The following is a 26,575-nucleotide window of genomic DNA, read 5'->3' as shown; positions in this document are numbered from 1 at the left end:
CGAAGTTTTAAGTTCACAGCTACATTAAAAAGGGCATCTCTGACTAATAAACACAGTTTAGCTATAGTGATATTTTTGCACAATATTGAGCAAATTAATTCATATACATATTAACACTGTTAGCAGTGTTTAAACCCAGAATTATCTGGAATTATGTAAGCTTCATATTAGTGACCAAACAGAATTCCTGGTGCAATACCAAAAACTAGACCGGATATTAAAGTGCAAGAGTGCTTAGATAATTACTCTTTTAAAGTCAATCAACGATATTAGCTGCTACTTCATACTATCGTCATTAAAGGCTCATTTCTGTAAGGTGCTGAGTGCCTTCCATGCCCACTGACTTCAATGGGAGTTGAAGGTGCTCAGTACCTGGTAGGATCAGATCCTGATTAAATACTGTACTAGTTAATGTGCTATCAGGTTGAGATTGTCAGAAGTGACTTCAGAGTTACGGTGTCTCATTGTGGAGGGCCCAACATGAAACACTTTAAAAGGGCCAGATTTTCACAAAAGTGCTGAGCACCCCCCGTAAATCCAGTCTCTTTACAGTGTCTTGGGTGCATACCCAAAATTACTAATCATTTTGCTTTAGGTCACATACGGAATTCCATAATTTATATGAATCATCATCTTGTAATTTTGTAAGTGAGGAGCTCGGTGTGAAATGAATAGATGGGGATTCAGCTGTATTTCATAAAGCATGCAACATCTCTAGAAAGAAAACATTTTTGTGAAGGGTTGGGTTTTACACATAAAAAATAGTAATTTAACCTGATTTCTTACAACAAAAACGACCCGGTGAGTCACTGATCAGTACGACAGTTTGTTCATTTCATTTACTTTGATGTTCTGAAAATGTTTAAACATGGTTATAAGTATAAATTAAGGAAGTTTGAGAGATGCCTGTGCTTGTACTTGCACAGATATGAAGAAAAATGTTGCTTGAATTGCAAGCAAATTAAACGTTTCCTAATTAATTCATTATAGAGCTGATATTATTATAAAGGCAGTCTGACAGAAAGATCTCCAGCGTTTTACATTAATTTAATCAAAATGATGTGTTGGGAGATAATCCATTATAGGAGTCAAGATGTCTGTAAGAAGTTACCAGTGACGTTTTATAATAAAGCAGTGGTCACTTATTAACTGTTTGATCTTGACACGTTAATGAGATACAGGCCTGATCCAAAGCCCATTGAAGTCAATGGAAAGACTCTCATTAACTTCTGTGGGCTTTGGGTCAGGCCCTATGAGAAGATGTATAATAGATTTGGTAGTTTTATGCACACAATAGTGACAATTAAATACCAGCACAAATTCTTTTTTAATCTGATTTGTTTTAAATATAAAAGCATACAAGAGTCCACACTAAGGGTAATATTTGTAAGAGTCCATGGGCTATAACAGATTACCCCATACACTGAGTCTCAGTGAAATATTAGATCACCAGATGTGAGCTATTCTGCTATGCAAGACAAATCACTCTATTCAGCCTGCAAGTGTAGATTCTTCTTTTATTCTACAGTTCAAATGTAGATTCTTTTAGTACAGATAGAGTGGCTAAAACACAAGACTCAAGAAGCCCTAGAAGGATGCTTGCTAAATAACATTTGGGAAAAGTCACCTAGAAAAAGGAGGATTTCTTTGTTTTTCCTCAGAATCACTGACAATTCTACAATGTACGATCCTTCGCAAACTCTTGTAAAGAAAATGCTGGGGTCAAATGCTCAGTTTCAACTGGTGCAAATCTGAAGCAAGTCCCGTGACTTCATCCTTGACTCCCGTTGGAGTCCATTGTGCCTCCAGATTTATACAGGTGGTTACTGAGAGCACAATTTGACCGTCCACATGGGCCTGATTCCACTCCCATTAAAGTCCACGGAAAGGCTTTCACTGAGGAGAACAGAAGTTGAATCAGAGCCTGTGTTTTCAAGACATGATTCTCATTCCAGCTGATTTCTCTAGTCAAGATGTTTTTTTCACTATGTAATTAAATTGTGCTGATTTTCTTCTCATTATTTTGATTACTCTAAATTACCTAATATACAGGTTATGGATCAGCTCTGCTGTTTAGTTACTTTCATCCCTTTTTATGCCAAGTTTCTCAGAAGTGCTATCAGATCATAAAATGAGTGCTATAATGAAAAGAATATGAAAGCTATGGTAAAATAGATAGACAGATATACACACACACACTTTAGAATAGGAGCTCAAGGAATTATTTATTTTACTTTACTTAATTTAATTTAAATTAAATAATTTAATTTATTAATGCGAACATTTGGCTTATTAATGAATTTTTCATTTATTTTATTGAAAGTAATTTCCTGACTTTATTTTATTGGGTTAAGAGAGAGGGATTTTATTTTATTGTTCCTGCTTGTTCATTTCAGTGCAATTATTGACCTTTCTTGAAATGTTTACGTTTACGCCAAAATAAAGTCAATCTGCAATTCAGTGTTAATCACCTGAATTACCCATTATGTTATGGGCAAGATTTTTTTTTTTTAAAAAAGCTACCCAGGAGTTTATGTGCAGGTGGCGGATGATCATTACTCACTGTGGTAAATGTCCGGTAACAGGAACCTAATGGACTAGAAAATTCTGAACGCTGCACTCTGTGCGCCATATTAGAAAACCCTACATACTAACAAAAACAAACAAAACCCCACAATACTCTACTCCACTATTTAGCTGGGCTTTTCCTTCCAGTTCTTCAGAATACCATCCTTCTAACAGTGTGTCCAGGGACTTACCTCCATGCTGTAATGGGGGACAGTGGAACAGAAACAGAAGCACCATTTCTGAAGGTGTTTTGAAGAGTTCCCTTCTAGAGAAAGACAACGTAACCCAAGCTGGCCAGGCTGTTATGATCAGAAGATGTTACGAAACACCAAGAACCAAGGATAGTAATCCAGAGAAGTGAAATCAAGTCCCAAAGCCACTGAGAGAAGACTATTGGGGTGGATGGCACATGGTAAATTATGGACAAAATCTCCTGAGATAATGGCAAATAGAAATATTTGTAGTATATGCTCCTACTTGAAGTGTAGCTATGGTGTGCTTTGCTGTAGAGAGTAATGCCTCTGAAAGGTATATCCTGTAATCAGAGTGTTCGCCATAGTAAATTGGGACTGACGTTACAAGGGGTTATAAATACTCATATAAAGAGTTGGAGCCTGTTACTCTTTGCTAGATCAATGTAGTTGGATTTGGATCAATGTAGTTAAATCACCTTTCTCTAAAACATGGCAAAATTGTATTCTTTCTGGTGCAATAAAATCTGAGTCACTCTGCATTGGAGTTAACAACTTCGTCACTACTATGGAGAAGGAACTATAAAGAACAGATTCTTTCCAGCTGCTGGTTTTGATTTCACACACACGTTGCTTTTCAGTAACAACATACACGTGTTGGACTCTCAGTTGCTTTTCCCTCCTTCCCCTTAAACACGTATGAAGTTGAGAAGCAGGATGAGGTCAGTAACGGAAGAGAAGCCCTTTCAGGGTGGCCCAGCAACACCACTGCAGTGAGGGGTCTGCCATGAAGAATCAACCCATGAACTCCCAGACTATGAGCTGGTGGGGGCTGCATGGGTGGGGGCTGCATGTGCAGACTCTAGTGACCAAGTTATGCTATTTTGGAGCACCCCCTGCTGGCCTCTGCAAAAACAGGCAGCAGTTAAGAGGGAGCTGCTAATGGATGCATGGAAACAAATTCTGATCATGATTACAAGGGTTCAAAACCAGAGTAACTCCATTGAAATCTGCCCTGAATTTACACCAAGGTTAACGAGAGCAGAATTTGGCATACTTAGACTTTTGGGCCCCGCGCCAAAGGTGCTGCTTTCTGGCTCTGTGGGAACAAACCCATCTCTGTTTAATAAAATTAAAATTTAAAAAACACTATAAACATAATATACACCATCTGATCCCTCCTCTTTACCAGAGGTGAAGGTAGACACGGCACCTGCCCCTGAATGCTTGCACAGAAATATCAAAAGGGATAGGAGAGAAGACCATCTAAAAACATTAATGATGGTCAGGACACAGAGCAGTAAAACACTCTGGAACATGGCTCTTTGTCTCTTCCAGTGGGTATTTATAGCAAGGCTCGCACAGTCTCCTGCTTGGACAGTTTACCCAGATTTCATCCCAGTGTTGATTGGAGCTTTTCTATATAGTCCAACTTTTGAAGCCAGGTTCTGAGCAGCAATAGTAATCCACAATTCTAAGCAAAAGGTCACCTGGAGGAGCCACACCACACATCCCCTTCCCGCACCCACAGGAAGAGAGTACGAGCTCCGCCCAGAGCTGCCAGGAGAACTACAAGGGGAGACTAACCAATTTATTTGAGCATGTATCTGATGAAGTGAGCTGTAGCTCACGAAAGCTCATGCTCAAATAAATTGGTTAGTCTCTAAGGTGCCACAAGTACTCCTTTTCTTTTTGCGAATACAGACTAACACGGCTGTTACTCTGATACAAGGGGAGAATGTCCGTGAGTGGGATGGGACAGGGGGCAATGAGCTCAGTTTCCGAGGGAGGGAAGTTCAGTCATGCAACAGTGACTCTTCAAGATGTCATTTAGGAGGGGCACTTGGTTGAAGCATCAAAGGCCCCAGCAGCCTTCGCCTCCCAGTTAAACTAGCGACTGCGTGACAGCCAGCAAAAGGGAAGGGAGTGGGGAGACCTTCTGGTGTCCCCAACAAGTTGTGCGAAGATTCTGAACTGAACTACAAAGATCACTTGATCTGTCGTACGTACATGGCCCCCAGGGTCCTAGCATCTGAGCACCTCCCAATCCTTAACAAATCTATCCTCACCACATGCTTATGAGGTGCTATTGTCCCCATATTAGGGTGGAGAACTGAGGCAGAGAAGTTATGACTTGCCCAAGGTCACACAGGAACATCTGCAGCAGAACTGGGAATTGAACCCAGCCCATCAGAATCCCAAGCTGGCACCCTAACCCTGGACCATCCTTCCTTGCGAACAGCTGAAGCTTCTCACAAACCCAGAACATCAAGGCATGGGCAGCTGGGTTAGGTCTAACTCCTACTAAGGCGACTGTGCTTTATATTTTCTGGATAGTAGTCTCAGCGTGGCCATGCAGAGTGGTTAAATACAAACAGCAGCAGGCACGTGGTGATGCTTTTCTCTGACAACTGTAATGACCAAGCAGGTTAAACCCAGAAGCAGAGCGTATCCATTTTCACCTGTGTGCCGTCTGAGCCAGACCAGATCTCCCATCTGTCTGAGCAGAGCCCGAGCATGCACTGTTCGGGTCCCATTATGAGGGACAGACAAGTTGTCCCCCACAAAAAAAAGAAAAAGATAGGGGGAGGGAGAAAGATATCTGTCATTAGCCCAAAACTTCCTTTCTTCTGCAGGAAGGTGCCACAGATCCATTGCATTGATCTACAACCTGTTTGCAGCTCCAATGACAGAACAAAACTAGAAAGGACCCATGAACCTTCCTACGCAGAAGAATGTGTTAGACATTTTGGATATTAGGACTCTTCTCAAGGAAGAGCAATATGTTCTGCAGACTCCCCTGGCTCACAAGCTACCTATCATATCAGGCCTTCTTCAAAGGGCTTCTAGAACTTGGCTAGAAAGCCCCCTCTCCAGAAAACTTTCTAGAGACTCAGTATCACAGCTTGAATTTCCTCTGTTACAATGGCCTGATCTATAGACCTTCTAGCCTGAGGAGAATGGCAAGGGAGGCAGCTCCCTGTTTTCCTTAGTCTATCCCCTACTCAGCAGTGTATAGTTTAAAGAGTTCTGGAATGCTTTGGCTAGTGCTGTTGGACTTTTTAAGGAAGAATTCTTCTTAGTTAATTGCACACTTGCTGTTCCCTTGTTTGAACAAGGAATGCTCACTCAAAAGATAACAGCCAGCACATTTATAAGCTAGTACATAAAAAGGAAGTCCTTCAGACCCTGTGGATTCCATTGTTGCAAGAGGTCAGAGTCCAATTTTAAAAAGGGCTGGATAATTTTAACAACAGCTGCATGGTCACTGAGCTCATATCACTATGTGTACACTGATAGGAACAATTGAATCTCAAAATTTTAGGGTGTCAAAGGATTGCTGTGGGAGCCAGGGAGATTTTTCCACCGCCATGGAGAGCATTGTGCAAGTACCCAAGGACTTCAACCCTACAAGCTCTCAACACCCACTCATACCAGCCCCAGTTCAGCAGGACACTTGAGACTGCTCCTGAATTCCAGCACATGACAAGTCCCATGGAAGGCACTAGGAGGAATCATGTAATGAAAGTTAGGTATGTGTTTAAATATCGTGTAGTAATGGGGACTTCAATGAAAGCTGACAGTGCTTAGTGCTTGGGAAGTGAGAGGCCCAGATGCATGGGAAGGAAACATCTGAGGTATGAAGTATCACTGATCTGTTTTAAATCTATGAAGTGTCAGGGGTTGTTTACTGGACGTGGTGGACCACTGCTCTGCCTTTCTCTGGCAAATCCATAGTAGTGTCTCATGCATTTACAGTCTGGGAATTGGTGGCTCTGCATTTTGAGCTCCATCCATAGAAAGTGTCCAAGTGTGTAAACTAAAACAAACCCCATTACTACAGCACAGAGATGGTAAACACAAGAAACACTGAATACAGCCAGTTACCTTACCACAGCAAGGGGAGTCAGAGTTATGTCTATAACATTGTCTCCTTAATCCAGTAGGGCCTGCTGGTAATGATATGCGGTATCATGGCTTATTCCACACCCAGACAGTAACCGTGGACACAGGGTCAGGCGGAGGACATCCTCAGTTGTAATGTGCTATATAATTATAATAAAGTGTTATTACACTTGCTTCCACCACCTGCTCCCCTCCCACCCCCCCACACACACAAAAAGAAAATATCCAGATAATATTATAAATGTGAGGGTGAACAAGCACATGATGCCTGCTACTGCATCCTCCCATTGGACTCATTGATCAAGCTCACGGTGAAATACGAGGGCCCAATGATTTATTTTGGTGACATGGCCATTTGTTTTAGGGAAATCAAAATATGCAGAAAACAGGAATTGTCCCTCCCTGCCCAAAAAAACGCCTCTTTTTGGAAAGCACAGTGTGCAACAAGACAGAATCCTGTGTGGGAATTAAATTAGTTTTGCTTTATTGTTCATTCTACTATGATGTTATAGAAAATAAAGGGATGAAGAGTCTGAAAATTTCACTCGATCAATCTGAAACAACGTCTCTCTGGCTCCATGTTCCTAATCTAGGCTGCTGTGATAGTATCTTACAAACTGTTTCTTACCATAATGTTCCATCATAATCACTCTATTGGAAATGCTCTATCGCAGGCCATCTTGGTATAAAACTATGGGGCAGTTTTAGACCTGACAGGACACGTCTGCAGGGAGGAGGAGGTTTCAGATAATCAAAATAACCTTTTTTGCAAAAAGGGAATAACATCTTACTCACACGTGCCGTTTTTAGACACAGATGCAAATTCTCACTCAGTTTCATAGAATTTGCATGCAAGTGCTGCAGTTTAACAGGTGTTGTTCAGACACTTGGGTGACAGCAAAACAAAATATTTTGATAAGATCAAAGAGGAAATCAAATGTGAACTGGTGCATTCAGTGTGGGTGAAATTCACCCTTGTACAGAGAGCCAGCACAAAGCCTAAGCCCCATTTAAATCCCACATAAGGCCTTAAGCTACCCAAATCGGGGCAGATCCTCGGCAAGTGGAAAGAGTCATAGCTCTAGCGAAGATGATTTACACCAACTGAGGTTCTGTCTCATCAGGTATTAAATATTTCATCGTAAAAGAGAATCAGAACAGTCAAAAACCTGGCATTACAGCTCTTTATTTCAGTGCCCATAACATACAAAGTGATGACTCACGTTTTTGACACTATACCATGCAAAGCACCTAAAGGAGGAATAGGATACATCAGATGATTGCCTTGTCCTCTTGCTACATTTGTATCCAGTCCAGGCAGGAAGACTCAATATTCCTTTGCTTTCCGATCTATCCTCCCATGAATCAACCCAGCTGTGAGGTGTGATAAATTGTCTTCATTCCTAACCGAATGATTTGCCGCTAAGGTACTAGACATTGTTGAAAGCTTCTCCAATACACTTCTGTAAACTTGATCCAGGCCCCAATTCTGCTCTTGTTTACAAGGATGTCAATCTGGAGTAACTTCACTGATTGAAATTAACCTTGATGGGAGTTACTGTGGATTGACACTGGTTTAACAGAGCAGCATTTGGCCCAAAGGATGAAATTCACTCCTATGCAAAGGGCCAGAAAAAGCCCATGCAACACTTCTGTCATGACCCTCTGCACAGTGGGTAAATTTTACCCATGCAGAATAACTAGGCATTCTGTACTATTAAAAACCATGATGTAAAAAAACCAAAGGGGAGAAAATACAGAACCAAAAGGTTCCAATAAGGCATCAGCAGGTCCCAACTGGATACGCCCTGGTTTTACATGCTGCATCTTTAATTTTTCCTCCCAGCAAACTAAATAAAAATAATACATTGTGATCACCTTTCTCCCCGCAACAAGACGCTGTCAGAGCAACCAGAGGGTTCAAGTTCTGTAAGATGTGTCTTTTTTGGTAAATGCTTCTTATAAAACAAAATAAAAATGTTAAAAGCAACTTCTATTCAAGTGACTCTTTTTTTTAAAAAAAATGACAAGCGTTCCTGAACAATAAAAAATAGAGAATATAGTTTTTAAAAAAGACATTCAGTAGCACGTCAGCGGATCCCGAAAGACCTTCTGCCCCAACCTCTGCGACTGACCAGCTGCTCGTTAAGGCAATGTGTCAGGTTGGCACCATTACGACCACTGTTTGGAAGGCAGAGAGCATCATGTGGCTGGACTGTGTCAGAGGGCCAGTTTCTCACGGGCGCTGACAGAACCATCTTCCATGCCAAAGTAAACCACGTCGGCCATGTTGATGAAGAGACCTGTCTCCACCACTCCTGGGAAGAGAACATTCACACACAGGTTAGGGCTCGAACCATCTCTTATCTGCCAGGCTTACCCCGGCTGCTCTAATCCTCTAGAATTAGGGACTGTATTACTGATCAGGCATTCAGGCCAGACGCTCAGAAGGTATTTAGGCATCTAACTCCAATTGATTTCAAAGGGACTTAGGCATCTAAATACATTTGAGGACCTGGGCCTCAAAGTCCACTATGGCTTTACAAAATCAGTCTCTGTCCTGACAAGCTTATGACATTTATGCTTCCGGACATAAGCCAACCTAGAATTTGATGGGGGGAAGAAAGGGTTAAGAAAAGTTTCCCTATAGGCAGATTATCCCAGAATTCCCCACTACAGGATTTCTTACACCACCCGCTGGAGCAGCGGTACTGGCCACTGTTAAGGAGGGACGCTGGACTATATAGACCACTGAGCTGATCTGGAATGATCGTTCTTATGGGTATGAACAGAACATAGAGTGAAGTGCTTGCTAACACCCTGACTTTGCAACCAGCTCAGTGCAAGAGGACATCTGCACCCATGGAGAGCCCCACTAAAGCCAGTGGGTCTCCGTACTGGTGCAGGAATCCAGCTCTGTGGCCTTCAGAAGGATCGGGGGGGGCTAAGCAAGTAGCCCCACAGCAGTCATTAAGCACCAGGGCCTGAAGCAAGCATTGCACAAACACACACCAAGCTTACACGTAACAGCAGGAGCAAGATATACAAGGGAAGGGAGGACAAGCGTGGCAGCAGTACTATCAGTGGGAGCTTTGGATGAGAATGCACGTCTTGATGGCTCTGTTTCTTTTCCTCTTCTACCTTACGAGCGACCACCCTCTTTGCAGCGGGGCACATTTCAGAACAGAAAATAAAGGACTCACTGTCACAACAGAGACAAATGGCACAGGGTTTTCACGAGCTGCACGTGAAACTGGCAGGTCCCTGCTGTGCAACTCTAAATAGAGAGTGACACATGGCAACTTTCACCAGTTCATTTAGATTCGTTTGACTAGCATGGCTGCCTGGGGCTCAAGGCTGATATCAACTGGCTGCCGGAAACCAGCGCAGAAAAATATGTTCAGACACAGTGGAATGGTGAACGTCAAGACACCAGGTGGCATCCAATCCCCGCTGGAGTCAATGAGAGTTTTGCCAAGGGACGTCAAGGGGCGCAGGATTTCACCCATTATTTTTAACTGTAATAAAACAATACAGTTGATCCATGTACAGGGAGCAGATACAGGGTATAATTCACTTCCAGATCTTTCGTGCTGACTGCTCTGACACTGCACCTGCTACCCAGTGCTTTCCAGTCCAAAATCCAATCCTACGAGATTCCCCGGCGGTGAGAACTAAGGGTGCCCTGCACCTCGCAGGATCAGAACAGAACAATTCCAGTACCCTGGATGAGAAGGGGAGGCTGGCGGAGCAGGGCAGGGCTTTTCATTAAGGGGGGGTAAGATCCGCCTATGGCTTAGCTTTAAGGAGGTGGCTCCCCCGTTTTGCCAGGGAGTTCTAGGTGCAGGGGAACATCGGAAGAGGCAGGAAGGTGAGAGTGAGACAAGACTACAAAGGGAAGTGGGGGCAGGACAGAAATATAAGGTGGCAGAGTAGTGCAGGGCACTGAAGCAAAAACAACAGTCTTAAGCTTAAGGCAGAAGCGGAGAAGCCAATGGAGATATTCTTGGAGGCCGGGAGGTGGAGGAAGGACGTCACACAAAGTCCAAGCAGTAGACGGAGGCTATTTAAGCTGCAGTGGTTTGGGCAGACTGCAGGGGTGGGTCAGATGTTACAATGTGGAGCTCCTCCACGCAAAGCTGGGCTAGGAACCAGATTAGCAAAAAGCCATTTTGGTACGACAGGCGTAATCACTAGGAGACGAAGGATTAGGCCCTCAGACTGTGATTCCTGCAAACACTAAAAGGGGCCAGGTTTCATCATCGCTTTCTGCTCCAGGCCTCACAGCAGAGGCAGGTTTCTGCACTAGCATTTGGCCCCTGATGCTTTCATAATCCAGTGCTAGCCTGGGTCTCACACCATCTATGGAGCAGCAAATGGCCAAACTCACCTGGAATACACTGGAATTGGAAAAGGTTCAGAAAAGGGCAACAAAAATGATTAGGGGTATGGAACAGCTTCCATATGCGGCAAGATTAATAAGATTGGCACTTTTCAGCTTGGAAAAAAGACAACTAAAGAGGGGATATGATAGAGATCTACAAAATCATGACTCGTGTGGAGAAAGTAAATAAGGAAGTGTTTACTGCTTCTCAGAAACACAAGAACTAGGGGCCACCAAATGAAATTAATAGGCAGCAGATTTAAAACAAACAAAAGGAAGTATTTCTTCACACAACACATAGTCAACCTGTGGATTGCCAGAGGATGTTGTGAAGGCCAAGACCATAACAAGGTTGAAAAAAGAACTAGATAAATTCATGGAGGATAGGTCCATCAATGGCTATTAGCCAGGATGGGCAGGGATGGTGTCCCTAGCCTCTGTTTGCCAGAAGCTGGGAATGGGAGACAGGGAATTGATCACACTGTTCATTCCCTCTGGGGCACTTGGCATTAGCCACTGTCAGAAGACAGGATACTGGGCTAGATGGACCTTTGGTCTGACCCAGTATTGCCGTTCTTATGCCCCAGAGCCAATTACTTCAGGGGGAAGGGGAGTCTGGGGTTTTCCCCACAAGGCTGCCACAACAAGGTGCGAGACTCTTAGGAGGCGTGAGATCAGATCATTTATAATGGTTCAGAGCACGAAAAATAAACCGGTAAGTGGCCCCTTTACAGAGATCACCCCCTCCCTCAACAGAGTCCACCAGCAGCACCAGTAGTCCACCGCTACTGAGTCCACCAGCAGCAACCAAGGATTCTCACCACCACCACCTCTGATGTAGATATGTCCATAATTCCTGAGTCAGCAAAGTACGTAAGCACAAGCCTCACTTTTAGCGTGAGTAAGATCACTGACGGCAACAGGACTGCTCGTACCCTTAAAATTAGAGCCATGCTAAGTACCCCGCTGAATCAGGGCTTTAGGGAGGAAATCATAATAGAGAAAATTGTGCAGAGTGGTACACAGGGTTTAAACTATATGACCAAGATTTAATTTCCCCCTCCTTGATTTAAAAGGCAAGTTACTGGACGCAATACAGGAGGAGCTAGATGAAATTCCCTGGCCTGTGGTATGCAAGAAATCAGACTAGATGATTTAATGGTCTCTTCTGGCGTTAAATATGGAAAAGTATCTGAAACAAAGTCACCTGGCGACCAGTTGCATTATGCAGCGAAATAGCGAAAGCTGTATTTGTTACAACAGGCCTCCAGACTCCTGTTCCTGAACGACACTGCTGTGCTCATCCCGACATGAAACGAAATGAGCGGCATGTATTTAAATGGTCTCCGAATGGAGTCATGTTCACTTGCGGCACTGAAAGTCAGATGCATTCTTTATGGCTGGAGAAGTGTTAACACTGACACCGTGACCAAATGCCAGTAATCTACAATAGAAATTCCCCTGTAGCGCCCTTTTCATCTCCTCCCTTACATTGTTTAACAGCACCCAGCAATGCTATGTACAACAGCTGACACACCTTCCTCTAGAGCGGGCTCCATTCAGTGGCCCGTGGAAGTGATGCCGTAATTTGTACACCACTTTAATTTTGCTTTGGGAAGAAAAAGGGTTACGAAATGCAAGGCACCATGATTTTGTTGCCATTAAGGGTTTCAACAGCAAACATCAATTAGGATCCGAGGAACCTCATACCTCTTCCAGAACACCCCATTTCAGGACCACGCGCTTCCTGGGTAAGGCCCCAAGGCTACAATACAGGGCCAGCAGGCAGGTTGTTACACTGGCCCATGCACAACACACTGCAAGACTGTGGACACTGTTTAACGTGGAGAAAAACACCCATGTGATGAAGAATTGCACCCAAGCGTACTTAGTATTTTCTTTTAAATAAAATATAAACTCTGCTGAGAGGTTTTAATCCGTAAGGGCTGGTTTTTTGGCCAACCTGATGCTCAGTTGTCCTTACTCCTGTGCAGAGCTGCCAACTTTGCTCTGAGACTTTTAGGGATGTTTATGGAAAAAATCAGTGATGTTGCTTGGATCATCAGCAAATGCCAAAGGTGTGAAGCCAAATACAGACAGGGGCTTGGGGATAGCACCTTGACCGCTTGGGCTGCATTTTAGATGTCTATGGTCTATGGCCAAGGGGGAGGCCTGGATGCCCTGCACCACCCCTCATTGCACCCTTGATCCCACCCCCGAAGAGGGAGAAGGGGAGGTCTGGACCAAGGAAAGCTGCCCTCCTATGCTGCTTAGGGCTCTTAGTTACCTTGGCCAGTTCTGGGCCTGAACCTTCTTCCCAAGATGATCTTCCTCCTCTTCCCCTCCTCTGTCACGCTCCTGCTCTCTTCCTCTGTTGTGTCCTCCAGCCCCTCTGGATTCTCCTCTCCCCAAGACTGCGCAGTGATGGTGTGACAAGAGACAAGCCGCAGTGATGGCCAGTGGGGCTTGGGGCACTGCTGGATTCACCGCCCAAGACACAGGCTATGTGTTAAGCTCTAACTGCCCCGGGCAGACCCAGCTGGAGCATTCTCGTTACTCAGCGCGCCTTAGCGTTGTCCAGCAGGGCCCACCTGGGGCAGCAAGAGCAAGGGGGCAGCAAGAGCAGCCTGTGGCTTGGGCAGTGAACCCAGCAGCACCCCAACCCCTTCAACATGGCTCGCCTCCTATCAGAGCCTCACTGCGCAGTTTGCGTATGTGCCACAAGGTGGTGGAGAAGAGCTCCCCCAGCCGCAGCGGCACTGTTCACTGTGCTCCTCGGACCTCAGTGGTGGTGAGTGACCTGTATGCACGCGCGCACACACGAAATTGGGGATTGGTCCTGCTTTGAGCAGGGGGTTGGACTAGATGATCTCTTGAGGTCCCTTCCAACCCTGACATTCTATTCTATGAAATACACGCGCACTTGCAAAATTAGTTGATTTAAGCCTGAATTACGAATTTTGTAATTACATGTAAAACCGGGAAGATTATGGAAAATTAGGGAAGGCTAGCATCTCTGCACAGCACGTTTCCTCACAAGTATGCCACACATAACGAGTAGGGCTGCAGAATCGAGTTTAAATTACTTGTGTACCATCTCAGACAAAGTTTGTTTTGAAAAGATGAATGAAACAATGCTGCCACCTGGTGGATGATCTCAGAACTAAAGAGATCACCTTCTTTTTTTTTTTTTTAAATAAGTGTAATTTAAGTCAGAGGTAAAAGCAGTCGACCTTCTTACTGGGAGTTGAAATATACAAGTTTTCTGTTTTATTTTATTTGACCAACAAAAGCTCATCTGACTAACCCCTTTTTGAGCTATACAAAGGTTAAAAAAAAAAAAAATTCTCTTCCCAAAATTAAATCACTGCCCGAAGACCTATGGCCATGTCTGCACTGCAGATGGGAAGTGGAATTCCCAGCTCACGCGGATGTGCAGGGGCTAGCTTTGATCGAGCTAGCGCGCTAAGGCCTGGTCTACACCGGGGTGGGGAATCAATCTGAGTTACGCAACTCTGGCTATGTGAATAACGTAGCTGAAGTCGACGTACTTAGACCAACTCACCGCAGCATCTTCACTGCGGTGAGTCGACTGCTGCCACTCCCCAGTTGACTCCGCCCGGGCCTCTCGTGGCGGTGGAGTACAGGAGTTGACGGGAGAGCGCTTGGGGGTCGATTTATCGTGTCTCGACTAGATGGGATAAATCGACCCGCTGCCTGCCGATCCGGCGGGTAGAACAGACGTACGCTAAGAGAAGGACTGTGGCTCCGGCAGCGGCGACTCAGACGAGACACCGGAGTGTGTACCTATGATCTTAGACGGGATCGTACCCTGGCAGCTAGCCCATACCGCCCCGGCCCCAGGGCCACGTTTCCCAAACTAGCGTGTGTATGTCTACCAGAGCTGGCAATCACACTCCCCAGCTGCTATGCAGACGTACCCTACACATGACAGCCCCACTTGTGACTTCTTGGCCACTGTAAACCTTTATAAAAATAAGGGTGAGATTTTTTTTTAAAAGCACCTAAAAGTGACCAGGTCTACATAGATTTTGTATCTGTATAACTGTGTCGGTTGGGATGAGATTCTTTTACCAATAGTTTTACCAGTGCAGCCCCCAGCATGGATACTATTATACTGGCACAGCTTATTCCCTTCTGCATCGGAATAGCTACGCTGGTACAAGCACCTTTACACTGGTATGAACTGCTTCTACCCTAGGGGGATTGGATCACTGGAACGACCCTGGTGAAGTTAGAGCCCTACTGCATGCATGCAGAAAAGCCCACTTAGGGGCACAAGTCACCCCATCTCTCAATGGGGCTTCGATGCTTTTGAAAAATCCCACCCCAAGAGTCCATCAACGTTGCGATGAAGAGCTCCTACCTGAAGCAGCACAAAGAGCATTTGAAAAAGACTAGGATCTAGTTCTCCTAATGAAGTCACAGTGGTGTAAAGTCAATGGCATCGATGGACACTAATGTAATTGACATCTGACCACTCAAGATACTCAAGCGTTTGCTAACTTTAAGCATGCGAGTAGCACTATGGTATTTCCATGCTTAAAATTTAGGCAAGGGTTTATGTATCTCACTGAATTAGGATCTTAGGACTCATCTGGACTAGAAAGTTTTGCTGTTTTAACTATATTGGGATAGTTAAAGTGACAAAATCCCATCCACGGTATACACAGTTTTACACCAGGATACGTACGCTTATGCCAGGATAACTTATTCCAGTTCAGGAAGCAAAATATACCATCCCTAACCAAAAGAGTTATACCAGTATAACTTCATGGACTCCGATTCTAAGGCTGGAAGGGACCATTGTGGTCATCTCGTCTGACCTCCTGCATTACACTTGCCAAAGAACTTCCCCAAAGTAATTCCTAGAACAGATCTTTAAAAAAGCAAATGAACGAACAAACAAAAATAAACACCGAATCTTGATTTCAAAATTGTCAGTGATGGAGAGTCCACTGTGACCCTTGGTAAATTGTTCCAATGGTTCATTACTTTCACTGTTAACCACTGATGTCTTATTTCCAATGTAGACCAGACCTCAGGAACTCAGGGATTTTTTAATCTGAGAGATTACCTGGTATCATTTTTATAGCTGTGTTCACTTCGTTCCACTTGTGGACCTTGTCAAACTTCCAGTCCAATATGAAATTCCCATTGTCTGTCACCACGGGACCCTAGGCAAAAAGATGAGTTGTTAACTACTTTGTAAGGATTTTTTTTTTTTTTTTTTAAACTCAGACACAAAATTGGCTGCCCACACAGCTCTCCACTAGAAATAAATGTCTCAAACAGAACATATAAAATAAAGAAAATTGCTGTTATTCAACTGTGTCACTGCCCCACTCATTGTTTTGCACCAAGTGGGGAGGACGACAACAACAAAACACACACACAGAGCTATCCAGTTTATATCAAAGCATGTGGGTCTGTGGAAAGCACCTGGACACCTTGGTGAATGTGGGACTAAAAATGTATGTACTTGTGAGATGAACCTGCTCCCACTGCATTCAATGGCAAAATTCCTACTGGCTTCAGCAGTGCAAGAATAAACTGCTATTACACACACGGCATTTAGTCATATTCTACACAGAGGCTGGAAGACACAGCCCTTAATTAACCAATTTAAGCATGATAAGGGGATGCTTTTCATAGAGTAACCCATTTTGGTACCCTAAAAGAGTCTGTCCTTGGCCGTTAGAAGAGCTTCAATGCAAAACACCCCCACTACTTCTAATACTGATACCAAAAGGTGCTAACGGCGACCATGAGAGGAGTCTTGGAGCCAAGGACAATCCCTTCATTCAGGCCAACGGACATGCCGACTACTTTCTCCGGCCCAACAGAAAGAGCAAATAAGTCCCTTCATGTAGTGAAAACAGCGAGGGGCTGTGGCACTAGACCCCATGACATGTCAGTGCTAACCTTTGTGGAGGGGTTGCCCAGTTTGCAAACATGGGTGCTAACATCTTGGTTTGCAGGAGAAGTGTGATCCTGAGAGGAAGAAGAGGGACAGATCTTGGGCACAGAGGTCTTTGGAGCAGCTGACTTGGGCATTCCAAAGGACATCACCTGCTGCTGTGTTCAGGGAAACAGGACTTTATTTACAAGAAATGTCCACAAACAAGATGACTTCAAGAATAGACCTGACTCATCTCACAATTTCTCATCCTAATGGAAACAAGCCTGCAAGGCACCAAATACTGGAGAACAGATCAGGTCAAACAGGAAACAATACATGATATTAAGCATATATTGCTCTTTTAATCCTCACTCACTACTTCTCACAAAGCACCTGTTAAGTAGGCAAGTATTTTACAGATGAAGAAAGAGAGGACCAAAGAAGATAGGTGATATTCCCAGAGTGGCACAGTTGAGTCAATGGCAGACCCTAGGAGTTTGGCACAGATTAGGGCTTAAATTCAGCTGGAGCCATCCAGAGCAGAGCCAGTAAATATTTTCAAGCCCACAAGAGCCCTGGGGCACCCACTGAGGGGCTGAAGCCTCAAGCACCCCGCGGTGGGACTGAAGCCGCCGCCGCCGCCCCCCCCAACACACAGCCCGACCTGCAGCTGAAGCCCAGAGCCCTGAATGGGGCCGGGGACCCTCCGGGAAGCCCTGGCACAGATTAACCAAAATGCCGTATGAACAAAGTACTTTGGAAATTCATCTCTTAGCAGTCTTATGAAAATAGTACTAGCATTGCCAGGGTGCTCCTGTCCACTGGATTTCTATAGATACATCACAGCTAAGAAAGTCAAAGAAGCTGCATATTAGAGCGGAAAGCTGTGCAATCCCCGATGCAAAGAATCCTATGGAACTGAATATTCAAAGTCATTATTCTGAGTTTCCCCATAAGGTAAGTATTAAAAACTAGAGGGGGATTTTTCAAAGTGCTTTGTAGAGAGACATGTGGAATTAGCACCACAAACATCAAAGGAAAGTCACATGGGGAAACTCTCAGCACGCCACTTGGAAACATTTATTTCTCAATATGTAAAGATTTGTCTGTATGGCAACAGGCAGAGCTGACTGTCATATCCACTGTCAGAAAATCTAGTTTCAACAGAACTCAGCTGGTTGTCTGAAAGAGTGAGATAATAGCTATGTCTCAAGGGTTGATTTTTCAAACAAACAGATGAGGATACAAGTCTTGTGACGTTACTTTACTCTTGGAGAAGATCAGCATGAGGAGTTCTGACCAGCAAAGGAGAGCAAAACATTCCAATACAGTCTTAATTTCTTAGCAATAGACTAACCGTGGAGAGTTACTGCATGCCTAATGGTCCTTTCTAGTTTACTGCTTTGGAGAGTGGCTGTGAGGACATCTGCAGTCTATGAAAGGATACAGACAGAGGACATTAAACCTCTTCATCACCATGTTCCCACCGGGGCTGAGAGACCCTGCTTGGCCTGAAGGTGAAGAGAGACACACCAGCCATACCTGACCTTCCTGAACCCTAACCGCTAAGCGATTCCTCATCAGTGCTCTCTGGGATCTTGTCACTCATATACACCATAAGAAGATGGATACAACTCAAAAGTCACAGAACAATACAAAACCGAGAGCTTAATCCATAGCCTACTCAGCCAGTGGAAGGACTCCTATCGCCTTCATCTGAGACTAGATTAGGCCCTTCAGAGCAATACTACACCCATGAGTAACATTCCTCATGGATGCATTAGCCCCATGATCAAAACTTAGGATTTCCCAGGATTGTGGCCAGGATGATGTTATTAACCTATGGCTGTCAGAGAAAGATTTTTTTACTGTATTTTGGTAACAGCAACCTTCTTCTTAATATACCTAGAATAAAATTTAACTACCACCACATATAATCTCGGTCCTCCTGGCAGAGAAGTAGAGAAGAAGGAGAATACAAGGGTTAGTGCATTAGTCTGGGACTTGGGAGACCTATGTTCAATGCCCTGCTCCATCACAGACTTCTTGTATGATCCTGGGCCAGGCCTCTCTGTGCCTCAACTCCCCATCTGTACAACGGGGATAAAAGTACTTAAAGAAACAGATTTCTGCAAAGGTAAAAATAGGGACTTACATCTTCAAGATTTTTAAGTACCTCCCTTTCCAGGTGCCCAATTTAGAATGTAAAAATGTAAGGCTGGAATGCACCTCCAAAGATCATCGAGACCAGCCTCCTGCACGAAGGCAGGACTATGTAACTCTACACTGTTCCGGACAGGTGTTTGCCCAACCTGTTCTTAAAAACCTCCCATGATGGGAGCTCCACAACATCCCTTAGAAGCCTGTTCCAGCACTTAACAATCCTCATCGTTAGGAAGTTTTCATACCATCGAACCTAAATCTCCCTTGCTGCAGATTAAGCCCGTTACTTCTTGATACCTTCAGTGTGCATGGAGAACAATTGACCACCAAGCTCTTGATAACAGCCTTTCATATATGTGAAGACTTATCAGGGTCCCTCTCTCAGTCTTCATTTCTCAAGATTAAACATACCTAGTTTCTTTAACCTTTCCTCAGAGGTGAGGTTTTATAAACCTTCTACCATCTGTACTGCTCTCCTCTCGACTCTCTCCAATTCGTCCACATCTTTTTTAAAGTGTGGTGCCCAGGACTGGACACAGTACTCCAGTTGAGGCCTCACCAGTGTTGAGTAGAGCCAGACAGTTACCTCGTATTACATACAACACTCCTGTTAATACACCCCAGAATATTAGCCTTTTTCACAACTGCATCATGCTGATTCATATTCAGTTTGTGATCCATTAGAACCCCCAGATCCTCTTCAACAGGGAGGGATAGCTCAGTGGTTTGAGCATTGGCCTGCTAAACCCAGGGTTGTGAGTTCAATCCTTGAGGGGGTCATATATGGATCTGGGGCAAAAATTGGGGATTGGTCCTGCTTTGAGCAGGGGGTTGGAATAGATGACCTCCTCAGGTCCCTTCCAACCCCGATATTCTATGATTCTATGAACAGTACTACTGCCTAGCCAATTAAACCCCATTTTGTAGTTGTGCTGCCGATTTTTCCTTCCAAAGTGAAGTACTCTGCACTTGGCTTTACTGAATATCATCTTGCTGACTTCAGATCAGTTCTCCACTTTGTCAAGGTCATTTTGAATTCTAATCCTGTCCTCCAAAGTGCTTGCAACTGCTCCTAGCTTGATGTTATCTGCAAATTTTATAACCATATTCTCCACTCCATTAGCCAAGTCATTAATGAACATATTGAGTAGTACGGGACCCCATTAGATGCGGCCTCCCCATTTGACAGCAAAACATTAATAACTATTTGATTATAGTATTTCAACTAGTTGTGCACCCACCTTACAGAGATTTCATCTAGACCTCATTTCCCTAGTTTGCTTCTGAGAATGTCATGTGGGACTGTGTCAAAAGCCTCACTAAAATCAAGATACATCTAGTCTACTGCTTCCTTCTTAACCACTAGGTCAGTAATGCTGTCAAAGAAGGAAATTAGGTTGGTTTGGTATGATTTGTTCTTGACAAATTCATGCTGGCTATTCCTTATTACCCTTTTATCCGCTAAGTGCTTACAAACTGATTGATTAATAATTTGTTCCAGTACCTTTCCAGGTACTGAAATAAAGTTGACTGGTCTGTAATTCCCTGGGACCTCACCCATCCTCCACACGGTCTCGAAGATAATTGCTAACGATTGCAAAATTGTCTCAGAGGGTTCCTTAATTATACTAGGATGAATTTCATCAGGCGCTGCCTATTTGAGTACATCTAACTTATCTAAATATTCTTTAACCTGTTTTCCCCCCTATTTTGGCTTCCCTATTATTCCTTCTCCCTTTTTTTTTATATTAATTGTGTTAAGTATCTGGTCACCATTAACCTTTTTAGTGAATAATGAAACAAAATGGTTATTAAACACCTCAGTCTTCCTGATGTCATCAGTTATTAGCTCTCCTTCCTCACTAAACAGAGGATGAACACTTTCCTTCAGCTTTCTCTTGCTCCTAATGTATTTAAAGAACCTCTTCTTATTGCCTTTTAGGTCTCTTGCTAGATGTAACTCATTTTGTGCCTTAACCTTTCTGATTTTGTCCCTACATACTTGTGCTATTCTTTTGTACTCCTCTGAGCAATTTGTCCATATTTTCGCTTTTATAGGATTCTTTGTTGATTTTCAGGTCTTTAAAGAGCTCCTAATGAAGCCATCTTGGCCTCTTACTAGTCTTCCTACCTTTCCTTCATAGCAGGATAGTTTGCTGTTGTGTCTTTAATACTGTCTCTGAGAAACTGTAAGCCCTCTAGAGCTCCTTTTCCCTCTGAGATTTCCTTCCCATGGGACCTCGCCGACCTGTTCTCTACGTTAGTTCAAGTCTGCTTTTTTGAAGTCCAATGTTCTTATTCTGCTGCTCTCATTCCTTTCTTTCCTTAGAATCCTGAAATCTATCACTTCATGATCACTTTCATCCAAATTGCCTGGAACCTTCAGATACACAACCCATTCCTCCCTTAGTCAGAATCAAGTCTGAAATGGCTGTGCCCCTTGGCACTTCCGCCACTTTCTGAAACAAAATGTTGTCTCCAGAAATGTATGGAACATTCATTGTGTTTTTCTGTACTATTTGAAACACTGTAAAGGGGCCTGAGTTTCAGAAGGGAATGCTCAGCAAGTAGATGCACAAAGTCACTAGTCACTTTTGAAAATTTAGGCCAAGAGGTTTTTTGTTCTTTTATATATACTCAAAAGCACAAACCATATATTTGGACAGACATTATCCGTCACATTTCTGTTTTGTCACATGCCCCGTACACCCATCTGGGGGAGCGGCCTTCTTCAGAGACCTTTGATCATACTGACCGCTTTACGAACAGCCATCCTCAGCTCAGCAGCGCCACCAAACTTCCTGGTCAGAGCTCTGATGACTGGGACGTAAGCCATTGGGATGACTTCAATGGGGATTCCTTTCTTCCATTGCTCCCCAAGGTTCTTAGAATTTTTTCTACAGGTAATTGGTTTTAAACAGGATTAATATTAACATTACAGCATCTAAAATATTATAATAAATAATAATTATTATTATTATTATTAATACACTCACATATAAAGCCCCAAAGGGCACAACATCCAAGTCCTTTAGGGGGAAATTCAGAGGAGCAGCAGAAAGCCTCGTGCTCCATTCAAATCCTCCTTAAGCCTTTTTTGAGACAGATTCATATGTCTTACAGTCAGATGGGATCATTAGATCATCTAGCTTGACCTCCTGTATAGCACAGGCCACAGGAGTTCATCCAGTTACCACCCAGCCACTTGTGCAGAAAGACTGCAGGTTAATTTTCTATTATCCTACAGATGTAAGCAGAGGGGGAAGTTAGCCCAAGAACAGATGATGATGCCCAGTCAAGTTGGAAAGCTGGCAAGGCAGCTGGGCATACCCACTCCCAAAGGCACGGGTCCAGATAAATTCTGAAGCGAGCACTTTCTGCAATTTGGGAACTCTGGGATTTTGCAAATTAAAAGACAAAAGTCAAATTCAATTAATGAGGTGTCAGCAGAGCTGGGCTTACTTAGACCTGGTTCTGCTCCCATTGACATCAAGGGCCAAGCGCCCACTGACGGCGTTTGAAGCAAAATAATTCGCTCGCTCATTATGAACTCACATATTTAGCTATGGCTGAATTTGGCCCTCTGTCTCCACCTTGTGGGAATGAAGTGCAGTACATATTTTACCTGTAGTCAGCAACGACGACGAAGCATTTTGCATAGCCTGCTACTATCTTTTCCTGTGTCAAGCACCCTCTGTGAAGAAAATTAAGAAGTAAACATATTAAACTGGCCTTGTCATGCTGGGTGGGCCCACGGGATGACAGCATCCCTCACATTCTCCCCACTCATTCTGGAGGTTGTTTCACCCCCTCCCCCTTCCCATAAACCTAATGTAAGTTAGTGCTTGTGAAAGGTACCAGACTGATAGCCATGGTCACTGGGGAGATGGCAATCAGCCAAGCATACTAACAAACAGAGTCTCTGGGGCACTTAGCACAGACACCCATGACTAGAAGACTGCACTCTTTCAACCTCTACAGGTGGTCCAATCAGGCCTAACGTGAGGCACAGTGGTGGACAGGCCAATATTACTATACCTACTGTGTGGATACCCAGGGTTGTCAGCCTGGCACCCTTCGAAGCACTGAATTCACATGGAATCCCAAAAACACAAATCTGCTCCTGACTGATCTGCGTGAAAGGATTAAGAACCTTAGCAAAGCCACAACCCAAAGCAATCACTGCTTCTATCACTAGATGCCGATGCTGCTCCTACTCCCACCCCTACTCCATTTTGGATATTGGATTATAAACTCTTCGGGTCAGGGATTGTCTCTCACTAAGTTTTTAGACAGAACTACACACAGTGGGCCCCTGATTTCAGTTGAGCTATACTACCATAAGAGAAACATTTCTAACAACACCAGTAGATTAATCTATTTGTTTAAGCCTGGCTGCAGCACTGCAGCTGTAAGCAGACACAAGGTGGCATTGCTTACCCGCCACCTTTGATAAGACTGAGGTCAGAATCCACTTCGTCAGCTCCGTCAATGGCGACATCAAGCTGTGGGAAAAGAAAACATGGCTTGGAAACCTTGGGAAACAAATGTGTTGGTCATGAAAGGCGGCATGAAGCAGGCACCTGCTGTTTGCACAGCTGCACTCAGCCCCACAACTCATGCATCCGCTAAGAGCTGTCCACGTTTTACTGCACAGAAAAGTATCCTAATGCCAGCAGGAGGTCCGATGCTACATGGAGAGTCTAGTCAACACCAGCCTGAACCCAAAATACTGTTGGAAACAATCACTGATTTCTAGAAGGCTTGATGAGTACATCGAAAACTAGCTCTGGATAGACTCAAGGCCAGATGACTCAATATAATCGTCTCTTGAAAACAATTACACAGAGATACACAGCCACAGATAAACAGCAAGCAGCCAGCAAGTCCAGCTATAACCTACACACCACGTCAAGCTGCTGATCTGGTCTAGTCTTGTTAGACAAGTAGGGACAGTGTGTGAATGGGAAACTCCCAGGGAAAATACACGGAAGTAGTGTGGGGGTGACTCCAGCAGCTAGCACTGTTCACTCCAGATCAGTGCTGAACTGATACGCAGCGTGGAGCAGGGAGGCTGGGCTGCGAACGGTGCCACTGAACCTTTACCCAGGGAGTGGCTGTTAGCGCCCTGAGTCCTGGCCAAATTCCATCATGCAATGTCTGGCCCTTCTAGTTTACTTCATTTTGTGTTTGTTCAGGATTAGGGAGTGGATTTAGTGCTCATGAAATCGAGGGGTCAAACAAATCGGCCAGAACAAGCTTCTTAGAGCTCAGGTACTAGATCTCCACTCTAACCTGTACACCTTCTTTTAGTCCATCCCTGGCTCTCTCCTGAACACAGACCCTCAGCCGGGTTGTGGTTCTGCACTGTGAGCAAACTAGGACTAAAACACAGCAGACTCATTTCCACCTGTGCCCTAGCTCACAGTCCAAACCCGGGTCCCGAGAGCCAAAAGGTGAGGGCGTTATCTCAACACACCTGCCAGAAGCGATTTCATTTCTACAGTTCCCTTACCTCCGGGTGCCTGTCCAGGTCACTTAGGCTTAGACCATTCTGGAGGATCAACTGACGTGCCTACACAATGAAAACAACACAAACATTTTGTTGATAATTAAAAGATTCTCTAAAAGCTGCACAAACAGCTCAAACTCCTTTTGTCGGTGTCCCAACTCCAAAGTCTGACCAAAGAGATGGCTTGGGCTCTTCAGTCTCAGCTTCCAAAGGCATCTTGTCCTGCAGCAGGAGAACCAAGTAACAAGGAGAAGTCTCCTTTGCTAGTTAGAGACTGGCATTCTGTAACAAAGGGTATTACCGCTGCTTTGAATTGCAGTGGCGGGGCTGTATGTTAAGGTTCCTGGTTCCTCCTCCTGCAGGGCACAATCAGTTCCCATTGACTTCAGTGGGAGTTACTTAAATCCTACAAGATCGGGGAAACACTAGCCTCCTGGGTTCTACATTTGTCTCTTCCACAAACTAACCCACTGTGTTACCTTGGACGAGTTGCTTTCTCTCTCTGTGCTTCAGTTCGCCCCCCTCTGTGCAATGGGGGTAGTAATATTCACCCCACAGAAGTGCCGGGAGGTTTAACGGTTGGAAAATGCTTTTTGTTGCTGCATGAAAAATCATTTTTTCTTTTAAAAGAGAAATTGGGGGGTGGCGGGGAGAGAACCAACTTCCCTGACAAAGACTGAGGAAGTCTCCTGATTCTGTCATGCTTTGCAATGATGAGTCTAACTCCCACAACGAAGAGTGGATTTCTATCCCCTGTGCTGGCTAAACTGTATAGATGTTTAGGAGTCTGCTGCATCCCTTTAATTCAAGCAGAAGAGGTTCTTGCTTATAGATCCAGAGGTGCCAGTTTCAACCCTCATACAGGGAGGTGTTATAGCAAGTTACATTACCTGAGCCAAATTCATCCCTAATATAACTTCGCTCCAGTCAAAAGCTCCTGGCACACTTTTGAGTATTGTATAAAACAATGGCAACACCAGGGATGTATCTGCCCCCCTACTGCTGACACGTCCTACTATTTAATTTTTGTTCTTTTGTACCGAGGCGAAGACACATCTTTAAAGAGCTCCCTGATTTTACTCTCTGTTTACTAAAATCTCTAATATTACAGTGTGGTTTCCCTTTAAACATTCTAGGCCAGATCCTGGGGAAGTGAAAGAGGCAGTGGAGTTCCACTTCAGTCAGTGGAGCTACACCAGCTGAGGACCCGGATCTCTGCATCTGCCATGCAGGCAGGTCTCAGGACACGACAGCATTTGGGGGTTACTCGCGCCGATGGGACGGGGAGGCTGGGTTCACGGAGTCATAAGCAAGTGCAGAGTTCTCATGACCAAGAGATAAAGCAGCAGTAACAATATGGCTCCTGCACATACGTCAAGGATTAGAATGAGACGTTCCCTATAGGTACATGAAGAAGGTTCCCTAAGTGTAGCAAGACACACATGGAACTGCCCAGCACTTGGAATCTCACTGACACACAGCCTGCTTTGGCTCTACAACTGCTTTAATTAGGCGGAACCCAGAGCTCTTCTCAGTATTAGATGGAAACCTACAGTTTGTTGCCAAGAAACAGCCCTGTTGCTAGGTTATAACCCCCTGGGTGGCTATCCAGATGATCAGTACATGCACAACTCAAGAGGAAAGGGACACAGATACACAGGGCCGGTTTCCAATCTCATACACACAGGTTTGGCTCCACTGACTTCAAAGGATTTACACCAGTGGGGGGGTGGGGTGGGTTTGAATAAGGCTCACTGACACAGATTCTCCTCTCCCTTACACCTCATGCAGTTACGTGCACCCAGGGGAAGCGGAAGTAAGATGCTGCCACACTGATCTGGTGGTGTTTAGTGCTAACTTTGCATAAGGTGCCAGGCAGCTAGGGAAAATCTGTCCCCATGTCTCAAGGTCTCAGATCACCGGCCTGA

The 26,575-nt window shown here is 44.4% G+C and overlaps 1 protein-coding gene across 1 annotated transcript in view; it reads right to left on the bottom strand.

The window, feature by feature from the left end:
• Positions 1-7,833: 7,833 nt before the first annotated feature.
• Positions 7,834-26,575, bottom strand: part of RPIA (ribose 5-phosphate isomerase A) — a 32,886-nt gene continuing 14,144 nt past the window's right edge. The window contains exons 4-9 of the mRNA XM_077816015.1: positions 24,651-24,710; positions 23,576-23,640; positions 22,761-22,829; positions 21,891-22,032; positions 16,148-16,247; positions 7,834-8,983 (exon numbers count right to left, since the gene is read on the bottom strand). Coding sequence (XP_077672141.1) covers positions 8,886-8,983; positions 16,148-16,247; positions 21,891-22,032; positions 22,761-22,829; positions 23,576-23,640; positions 24,651-24,710 — 534 coding nt within the window. The 3' untranslated portion in view covers positions 7,834-8,885. The remainder of the gene's footprint in view (positions 8,984-16,147; positions 16,248-21,890; positions 22,033-22,760; positions 22,830-23,575; positions 23,641-24,650; positions 24,711-26,575) is intronic.

This window comes from Eretmochelys imbricata, chromosome 4 (genome assembly GCF_965152235.1).
Source record: "Eretmochelys imbricata isolate rEreImb1 chromosome 4, rEreImb1.hap1, whole genome shotgun sequence".
Lineage (NCBI taxonomy): Eukaryota > Metazoa > Chordata > Testudines > Cheloniidae > Eretmochelys > Eretmochelys imbricata.
Note: the sequence above shows the minus strand (reverse complement) of the source record. Positions and strands in the feature narration are given on the sequence as shown.